The sequence below is a fragment of the Cheilinus undulatus genome, linkage group 20, assembly GCF_018320785.1.
Source record: "Cheilinus undulatus linkage group 20, ASM1832078v1, whole genome shotgun sequence".
Classification (NCBI taxonomy): domain Eukaryota; kingdom Metazoa; phylum Chordata; class Actinopteri; order Labriformes; family Labridae; genus Cheilinus; species Cheilinus undulatus.
In genome coordinates this window covers 27,536,991-27,547,731 of record NC_054884.1, presented here as the reverse complement: position 1 = coordinate 27,547,731, position 10,741 = coordinate 27,536,991, and the positions used below count along the sequence as shown (strand labels likewise).

Genomic DNA, 10,741 nt, shown 5'->3' with positions numbered 1-10,741 from the left:
ATAAATCACTAACAAGCAACATGATGGGGCATCTTCTTCTCCAGTGTGTGAGTTTGAAGGTTGTTTATATCAGCCTCTGTCTAGTGCGTGCATCTAAGTGAGCCAGGCGTTATATTTAGCTGCTTTTTGATTGATAAATTGTAAAATATGGCCCAAAACTATAGATTAGTCACAGAAAAAGTCTGCAATAATAAACAACATATCATTCTGTAGAACACAATACATCAGCTTTTAATTTGTGAAAATACAAAATGAAATCATGTACAATTTTATGTACAAGGCTATTTGTACAAGACAATAAACTGTATTTATAATTGGGTATTATGACATAGTCAGAAATATCAACTTAGCACAGTCATTGTGTCCACAAATCAATGTGCTAAAAAAAAATCACAAAATAATACAAACTAGACCGCAAAGTCTCTCCACCCTACAGATACCGTCAAACAAGAACACACTGGAAAGAAATAATTTACATTAAGCTTTACAGATTTCTTTGAGGAGTACATGAAATGACTTGCTATCAGGCTCTGCTTTGACAATGGATCATTTCAAAATCATATTAAGACTTCATTCTACAGCTTTATCTCCAGGGAATAACAGCCTCAAATAAGAAATTCAAAGGCTATATTTTGAAATATACAGTCTCTGAGCTTGCAGGATTGGAAACTTAAAGAACATTTCAAAGGACAGTTAAATCAAGCTAAACTAGAAGCCTCTTTTCGCAGCAGTGGGTCTTGTGGAGTCCTCCGTTGGCTTCAGCACTGCCTGGCACATTACTGGCACCGAGGGATGGATGGTTTGGATGATCTCTGTGCCAGTAAAAATGTCACAACTTCTCTCTTTACACAACATAGATGCTAGACTAGACTGTGACACATCCAAGCTGGATTTAACTGATTGCTTATGTTATTTTTTCTACCTTTTTCTTCCCTTTATTGATTCAGATATAAAGTGACAACAGTGCCAATATAGCTATGTTGTGTTATTAAAGTAGGACAGCATTAATATCCACTCTTAGCTCGCCCTCTGGTCAGCTCACAAACAAAAGCAAATGACAATACCTCATTAGATGAGTGTTTTATGAATGAAAGTAAACATATGAAGAGCCAAAGAAAGTTTTATGATAGAGCTGTTTTTCAAAAAGCATGAACATGTCTGATTATGGCATTAAGATTGGTCATGGAGTTAAAACTAAAAAAGCCTCCAAGACAATCCTGTGTCAGGCAGTGCTTACAGCCAAAGGAGGACTTAAAGGTGCCCACTTCATGCGATATGTGGCTTTAATATTCAACTTACCTAAGGACTTAAAATGGCGCCAATCTTTATCTTAAGATTTGGCTTTTCTTTATATGATTTTCTTTGCTCTGTATAAGAAACGGTGAGGTTTTTGTTTTCTAATGTTGTAGCAAAACAGCTCTATCATATTTGGCTTTTAAAGAACAAAATACAGGACATTTCTAATGTTTTACCCCTGGAGAAACTCTGCAGATTCTTAAAAGCTTTCCTTTCTGGGAATTTGGACATTGCAACCAAACAGCAACATGAAAACACTGATAACAAACGACTCAAAAAAGGCAAAGATAAGACAAATACAATGGTGCGCTTTCACCAGAGGTCCAGTTTGGTTCAGTACAGATTGGTAGCATAAAACTTGATCTTGTTTGCTTTTCCACAGCCAGTGTCTGTCTAGCTTTGCTCGTACTGATGATGGGAGTTGTGGCTCTTGTTAAGAGATCTGATCATTTAGCTCTGTGCAGAATTAAGAGTCGGTCTTGCGGCTCCAAAACGGCTCTTGATTTGGTGCTATTCTAGCTTTTTTTTGTGCCTATTAACAACAACAAAAAAGAGGAAACCAACTCTCTTTCTTTCCCTCTTGCTTGAAGTGAGTGGTCATTTCAGCTAACCAGTACCCCCACAAGGATTATTTGACTAATATCATTTCCTTTAAAAGCAAGAAAAGCTGTTGAGCTTTGTACAGAACATGGTGCGTTTCGTGTTTGTTCATAATTACAGCTGCCACATGAAAAGTGAAGAGTCTTTGTACCAATCAAAAGACTAGGGTCTGATAGGTACACTTGGTGCCTGATTTAAGGGTGCCAAAAAGTAAGATGGTATCAGATATTTCGGTATCATTCAATGGAAACACAAACTGTACCAAACCGAACTGAACCAGACCACTTGGTGGAAATGCAGCTCATATGGATAGAGATAAGGCTGGAGCCAAATGCCATTTACACATGGACACTGGCTTTCTTAACTGTCACAAATGTTGTGAATTAGCTTCCAAATGGCAAAGGAATCACTGAGAGTCAGTCACTGTCTGTGCCATTGTGGTGGGATTGCAGCAGGATGTGAAATACACGCTTTGACATACTGTACAGAGAAACTCTGCAACACTGGGTAGAGTAAATGCAGTAGTAGTTGTTCTTTAACAGCTAAAAAGGCAACTTTTACAAATGCAAAACTTCCAGTCATCATCATAATCCCCTTCTTTAATGTAATAATAATTTTACATCACTGTCTCCCATGAAGTGACCCTCATTCCCCAAAATGGAACAAAAGCTTAATGGAGTCTGGTCACTGCTAAATATTAACTGTACAAACTATTAGCTGATTTGATTATGATTGTCGCATGTATTTTATAATGATTCTAAGTCTGCTTGTACAATAATCTTGCAGCATTTAAATGAGAAAAGCAGTATGGTTCTTTTTCAGTGACTATAAATCATTTATGTTTGCAGATGAGAAAGTCCCAGTCCAACTCTGACAACTCTTAAGTCCTTTTGGAGTCCAAATGTTCAAGCGTCCGTGGATCAGCACTCGTCCTCTGCTTCTCTGATGGGGTGAATCAAGCTGTTGGTGGATTTAAACTGACTGACGTGGTTGGCGGCGAGCGTATTCACAGGCTTGATGTGTATGGTCCTCAGGTGGGTATTTTCGGGCTCATCTGTAAACCATGTCTTTTCTGAGAAAGATCCAAAATCATATAGAGACAAAGAGGAGGAACATAACACTGTTAATGCTACATCAATTACAGTTTCAGTGTATTTCTGAGTTTAATGAACATTTGGAGAAAATGTATGTTCTTTCAAGAAAGAAAATAATTATTTGGAATGATGTGAAGAAGAAATTCTGACATGATAAAAAAGGCTCCATCAGGGGTGTGTTTAATGGCAGGTAAGTGTCAATCAATGCCTCATTATCTCAGTTTGAACTCCAATATTTTGTAGTTTAAATTTTATAGCCATTGAAGCATGCTGTTTTTTGGATCAGCAGACATGCAGGTCAACAATTAAACACACTCCACCTTCAGATTTCACTGTCCAAAATTAGAAATTAATACTTCACATTAAAACCATCATCATTTTTTTTCTCTTTTAATGTGATTTGTAGGGCTTCAGGCGCTTGGCTTGATGCAACTTTCTCATCTTATAGAAGGGAATAAATCGTTTGGCATTGCATCGCTGGTGATTCATCCACTTGGCAATATCCGTGGTCATGCATTTTCATCAACATGACTTGAGGCTAAGTTGCCAATAATAAAACATCCAACACTGATACAGAATAAAGTGAAGTAGCATCAAACCGTTGAGCTGCGAGCACACACTCTACAGGGAAATCCTACAGTGAGATGTACTGCATAGGTCATAACCATGCGGTCCCAGTGCAGTCATTTGGAAACACTTCACTACTTGGCTTTCATTCAGGGGGTAAAATGTCAGCAAGGACATGACCGTGTTCAATGCATTATTTAACATCATGCATAATCATTCACTTCCATACCTTGGCTCACTCTATTCATCCTTGTTGCACTTTGGAAAAAGAAAGTAGTACACTAAATGTAAGCTAATGTGAAATACTAATATAATCATTAATGACAGAAACTGCACAGCATGATGATCAGAGGTAATAGCAGATGATCTCATTACATATTGATGTAGAGGAGGTTAAACAGCCAGTTTGATCAAGAACTAGCATAAGATAAACAGAAAGTGAATCATATCAGAAAATCTTGAAGTGCCATTGCAGTGAATCCTATTGGTTAAGCATCAGCAGCCATACTGTGACCATGCCAGTTTCTAAAACAATTGAAAGAAAGGTGTTGTCTATGTTTTGGATAGAAGAAAGTAGTAAGCAGCATGCAGATTGCATACCAAATGTAATTTTGTCTTAAAGAAAAAACAAAACAAAACAGAAAAAATGCATTTTGGATAAAGTGCAACCACTATGAAGTTGTGCAGCTATTTGTAGATATCAGATATTATATACACAATATGGACAGAGGTATTTGCAACTTCAAATTAAACTACATGTATTTGAAATCAATGCATTACAGTCCCTAATGGTGTAATGGTCAGGTGGCCAGATACTTTGTCCACATTGTGTATATTTAAAATGGGAACATATTACTAACCAAAGAATACTCTTAAAAGTCATTCAGCAGCTGTGAAAATGTAAAAATTGAGCATTCACTTTTTGAATTAACCATTAAATAATGCTGAATAGGGAATTCCATCCCACAAACAGCAATGCTATAGGAAAATACTTGAAGACCCATACCTGCATCAGTAATGCAATTCCTATAAATGCATTACATGAAAACATAAATAAATTTTTTATCAAATTACACACATAAATCGACAATAATGGTTATAAAAACATAAGAGGGTTAAACCATCCACATTGTTTGGCTCAGCATGTTTCAGCTACTCTATATGGGAGCTGCAGCTGTGCTTCTACAGGCACCTGGTGCACCATGGCCTGACCCAGCTCACTGCATATTGGGTGCTCAGGACCTGGTGGGCTGGAGCAGACATTGGGGGCGGTAGCATGCATTGTGGAGGGGTCAGCTGGGAGGATAACTGGAGTGATGGGCATGGGCCTGGTCCAGGCCTGGATGATTGCCATCAGGAGGCCAGAGCAGTGCAGGGCCATCGCTGACTTGGCAAAGTGCCAAACTGGCATACGCTTCCATACCTGACCTGACCTGACCTGACCTGACTTGAAGACTGGATGGTCATAAGTTAAAAAAATATTTTTGTTTACTCGTTGACAGTCACAGATTACATCAGTCAATTGAGCGGCTTTTAATGTCAGTACACGTGTCTACACTACCAAATCAGTCTGGATGAGGGGATCCCAAATCATCCCTTTCAGCACTTTGAGATTTTCCTTAATGAAAAGTGCATTATAAATAAAATGTATTATTATTATTATTATCCCTCTCTAGGTCCTATCTATCAGATGTCAAATTGTCAGCAGTACTTATGTGTTCACACCTAACACTAAGGATACCACTCAGTATCTCATTATTCAGCATAGATGTTAATGCACGGTGTAAATATGGTTATATCTGAACAAGCTGCTTTTTTCCCATTTGTACAACAAACTGCTTTTATTCTACTGTCTAGTTGGTCATATCATATTGCTAAGGACTGTAAAGTTTTGCAGGGGGGCCGTCTGCAACAAAATGTCTTGGTTCTATAACGCCTTAGAGGAAGAGTTATGTTGGACAAAGAAGGGAAATTATTCAGCCATCACAGGTCCCAAGTGAAAAGAAGAACTGAGTTGTCAACTGTTGACAGTTTGGGATTGGTAAGGTAAGGTAGCAACTTGAGGTTCACAAAAGAGTTCTGGTAAACCTCAAATGTCATCTGATGGTATCAGTCTTAAGGTCTTCAAGGTCAGGCTGAAGAAAAAGTGTTTACCCCAAAGGCAGAAAGGGATAGCATTGGCGCTGGTTGTAGTATTAATTCTGGAGTTAACTGTGGTTGAACACCAGTGGTAAAAGGTGTCTTCAAAATTGAAGAAGCTTGTTTTGGGTCAGGGAATTCTCGAACGAACAGAGACATCAAGGAGGACTGTAAACATTCATTGGGGCCTTAAGAGCTTTTGGCAAACTCTAAGGTTGATTACACCAGGGAACAACTGGTAACTCCACTAACCTTTTTGGTGAAGATACGGAATTAATTATTAACAAATTTAAATGAATTTATTGTCACTTGGCAGTGCCAATGGTTGATCAGTTGATAGATGTTAGAATAAATGTAGGGACATCAAACTACTCTTTGAGGATTCTTCCCCAGCCAAAGGAAAATAGACAAGCATTTTCTTCCTCGAAGAATAGTAGAGGGGTCTTGTAGCTGTGGAGGCAGGCTGCTGTCTGTATTGTACGCAACAACACAGGCCTTTTCTGCTTAGCTGTGTTAAGGAAGTGGCATGCATAAGACTTAGTTATGGCTTTGCACAGAAAGATGGCTGGTTTGGTTACTAAAGAACCAGAATTTTCCCTCTTGCCGATGATGCAGTTCTGTTTGTTTCAATCAACCATGACAATCAACATGTATAAAACAATATGTGTAGAAAGTTACAACTTAAACAGTAGCTTATTTTCCAATTTTGATGAAACACAATCACTATAAATCAACCAAGTAGGAACACCATTTGGTAAGGTAGCCAAAGATTAAAACAGCAAACTCTATCAAATGCAGTATATTCTAACTACATATATCATTGAGTGATGACTTTCTGAAGAAGACTGATGTCTCTTTGGGTGTATTGTTCTCAGCTCTTTAGTGCTTCCTTCTGCTTGTTTATTCTGCTTGTAAACCTGCCTTTCCATCTGGGGGAAGAAAGAAGGCCCCATCTTATTTACATGCATAATGCCAGTGTACGATTCAAGGAGAACCAACAGGCTTTCAAAAACTTTGGTCTAGAAGCTTTAAAAGAGAAAAAGGAACCAAATCTACTTCTGTTTGCATATCTAATTGGAGATCAGTGGGGGAGGAGAAAAAGTATGCTTAGGGCCAGTGCAAGTATGGAAAAAGAAAATTTTTGTTTTGGTCTGAGATACTGGAGTTCAAGTGAATAGTTTAATGAACATCTTCCCTTAAAATTGCAAATTGTACCTTTAACACAAACAAAACAACAATGACATTTGACAGTAACATGTGAAGACACTGTTATTAGAATGGCGGTGACTTTATTGATAACTGGAACGTCATTCTGTAAATATCCTGTCTCAAAGCCTCATGGTGGCAAAGTACATTTCTGTAAAGCATTTGATTGTCAAAGGAAATCAAAAGGCATATAGAGGACATGATGTTGAGCATTGTATAGACATGAGAAAAGAACTTTTTAAGACAAGTTTTAAAGTGCAATTCAAGTACAAAAGGGTTTAGCTTAAATTAAAAAAAAAAAAAAAACACAAGTTTTAACTCAGAAAAACTTGGAATGCTATAAGACAGAGAAACCCGGTAACCTTTATGATAGAGATCAGAGTCATAAATACAAGAAAGCACAGTATAAGAATAAAGGTCTGCCAGGTTCTGCTCTGAGGGGATGTAGTCTATTATGTAGTTGGCCAATAATCCACATATATAACAATACTTTGTTTTGCTGTGGAAAGTTTGTATTAAGCGTTTACTGTGTGGGCAATGGCTCTACAGAATAAAAAAAGCAATGAAACTCAAAATCTGTAATAAAACTAAACGATGGGAACTTTTAATTCCTGTCATTGTTGGATGAACTTGTTTTTATAGAATGTCAAAATCAAGACAGAAAATGTTTCCACAAAAAATCCTTATAAATAAAAAACCCTCTACCCCAGTTACTCATCAATGATAGTTACAACCCAGGAAAAAGTCTACTGCAGGTCTTTGCATTAAAAAAATTACAAGTATGGTAAAATTAAGAATTAAAGATTGCATTGTTAAAGCTCAAAGCGAGGTGGTCCATAGGAAAGAAATAAGCCCTTTTTGGTTTTACACATTGCCCTATGCAGGGTGGTCCTTCTCAGAGGACAGGACAAACTGTGTTTAACTGTAAAGGGTTGTTGAAGCAAACTAAGACATGTGAGTAACACATACGTTCACATTCAGACAAACATACAGACGTAGACGACCAGGCATGTTACAGTCTTTCTGGACACACAGGACAGAAACTGTTGGCAGGCACTGTTCACGGACAAAGACAGTCAGAGAGCTTTAAAGGAGCACATACTTTTGTTTGTCTCGTGAGTCCCTGCTTTTGGTGCGGTTGGTGCGGTTGGAGGTTGGGATAGAGTGGACGGAGGAGCTCTTTTTGCTGGAGGAATGAGACGAATGGGAAGAGTGGGAGAGGCTGGTTCGAGACTGGCCAGCATTGTGGTCAAACTGCATCAGGCAGAATATCAGGTCTGAGGGCACCAGCTCAAACGCATACGGTGGATTTGTTATAACATACCTGCAGAGGGAACAGATGCAGAAGTGGGAATGTTGGGTTGAAGGCTTTTTTTTTTTCCTGAGCATCTTTACAGAAGAATGTAAGAAATATAAACAGCAAACTCACCGCTTGGTGCATTGGCTTTGAGTGTTTAGATGTGCATCTCGTAACCGGTAGATACCAAAGCACAGCATGTTGTATGTTTTCAGTGCTTTACAGAACAGGTCACCATAACAGCCACCATCCTGCAAGACAAAAGATATAGAATACAGTCTGCAAACTAGAATTATTGAAATGCACCATAATAGCATTTAAATACTCCAAATAACTGGTCATTACTTTTTTGATACAATGATTTAAGTAGATTAAAGCCATGAGACAATTTCAAACAACACTAAATATTCATCTGAATTTGCATTTATACAACAAAACCTTGGAGAGAAATTATAGTTCAAGAGAAAAGCATCAGTCAGTAGATTTAAATGCAGGAAGTGGAGCAGGTTGTTGTAAAGTTTTGGTACAAATTCAAGCTTTTGAAAGATAGCGACTGATATTGATAATGCTGGGACAAATTAGTTCTGTTCCACTGAGCAGTTTCAATAAATCATACTCTGGGTATGAAAACACTCTACTAGAGCAGGATTTTTATCAATAGATAAGTACTAGTCTTAACTTTATGTCACCCAGACACTTATGAGAGTTTGCAAGCAGGCAAGTTTGAATAGCTTTCATTCATTTTTGTTAAATACAATTAAATGGAAAGGCGTAATATACAACTCTGAAAACAGAATGCCAAGAATGAAATTTCTAGAACAAGCATGTTTCTGGCTTGCTAGCACTTAGAGAAAGGGATGCACAGTAAGGGATTATTGCTGATATCCAATATGCTGATACCTACAAATTCATTTTAGCTGATAAAGATATTGTTCCCACAACACAACACAACACACAACTGTAGTTCAGACCTAAAACTTCAGTCATTAAAGTTTATGGAATGAGAATGATCTAAAAAAAATATTTCATATGATGTAGGTCTCTTGGCCCTGTCTTAAACTTCATAAACTTCTTCATACATACAGCATATATTTACAGCTGATTAAGGCTGTTATTTATTACCAATATATCTGTTGTAAATATCAGCAGAAATTTACATATCTGCTGAAACCGACATATCAGTAATATCATGCATCCCTGCTAAGAGGTGTACTCCTGCCAGTCCCTTTTTTCAAACTAGGCATTACTTATCAAAACCTCTAAAATTCACATTTTTTTTTAACAGTTAGCAGATAAACATGAAAACTTGTACACAAGGGACTACTACAGTTGTACACCAGGTCCATCACTAGCTTATGATGCGGACATGCATTGGCATAGAGTGCATTATAATGTCAAAACCAAATTATAAGTCACACCCAGTGTTCATTTAGATCTTTAATGACACAAAAAAAACCCAAACAAAAAGTAAGCTTCGTTTCATTAAGGAGTCTAAAACAGGGTTAAAATGTTTTTGTTTTAGACATTCATTTTAGACAGAGTGTTATGGACTAAAAGCATTTTTAGTTATTGTTGACTAAAACTAGACTACAAACTAGACTCTAAAGGGTGGAAATGACTATAATGGCACTAAAACTAATAAACATTTTATCCTGAAAACTAAGACCAAGACTAAAAGTAAAAATAGCTGTCAAAATGAACACTCTTACACTAATACATAAGACACAGTGGGTTTTGGGAGCTCTCCTAGAGGTTAAAAAGGAGCTTTTAGCCTAGAGTAACAGTGATAGTTGTGAAGTACAGACCCACAACCCTACAAATTTCTCTGCCCAACACTTGGTTACTTGTTTTCTTTAGTGAAGTTAGTTTTTTCAATCAAACCAGCATGTCATGATGTTATTTACTAAAAAGAATAACATGTTTTTTTTTTTCCTTTTATTGCGGGGTTATGACCTTATTAGGGAGAACACATGTTAAAAAAGGGGGGCTGCTAACCTGGTCAGCAATGCTGTGTACCTCAGCCTGCTTTCAGTAGTGGCAGCTTATATTACACATTAGTTGGGGTGAATTTTCAGTCACTTCACATCACTTGCAATGCATGATGGTGGCAGCATCACTTGTGGTAATGTAGCTGTATGTCCCAGCATTTTATACTGGTATATTGGTTGCAATGGTATGCAGGATGCAGTCAACTTTTAGATGAAAAAACAGGTATTAAAAGTGCTGTTATACGCCAGATTTGATGTTTATTTTGAAACAATGTATGTTCAAATATGAAGTTGAACACACTACAAGTCTTTATGCACTACCTTAGCATTAGAAAAACATTAATTTTTACTTGTATCATTATTTCCTATCATTTAAAAAAAATTTTTTAGATATAAATTAGTCATAATAAAAGTAAAAAAAAAAACAGGCTAATCAAAAGGCAGTCTCTCCCCCTCTAAAAACCAATACTGCTGGAATATTATAGAATAAGAACAGGGTAACAGGGTTGGATGAAGTTTTATTTCCATTCACACAGAGTTGATCTTTCCTTTTG

General features: G+C 37.2%; 1 protein-coding gene across 12 annotated transcripts in view; it reads right to left on the bottom strand.

The window, feature by feature from the left end:
• Nucleotides 1-219: 219 nt before the first annotated feature.
• Nucleotides 220-10,741, bottom strand: part of LOC121528074 (calcium-activated potassium channel subunit alpha-1-like) — a 142,095-nt gene continuing 131,573 nt past the window's right edge. For 8 of the 12 annotated variants that reach the window (XM_041815210.1, XM_041815215.1, XM_041815212.1 and 5 more), the window contains 4 exons: nucleotides 8,332-8,450; nucleotides 8,005-8,226; nucleotides 3,787-3,815; nucleotides 220-2,968 (listed from right to left, as the gene is read on the bottom strand). In XM_041815210.1, the coding sequence (XP_041671144.1) occupies nucleotides 2,817-2,968; nucleotides 3,787-3,815; nucleotides 8,005-8,226; nucleotides 8,332-8,450 (522 nt within the window). In that variant the 3' untranslated portion in view covers nucleotides 220-2,816. The remainder of the gene's footprint in view (nucleotides 2,969-3,786; nucleotides 3,816-8,004; nucleotides 8,227-8,331; nucleotides 8,451-10,741) is intronic. The other 4 variants (XM_041815219.1, XM_041815220.1, XM_041815222.1 and 1 more) reach the window with 1 other exon arrangement.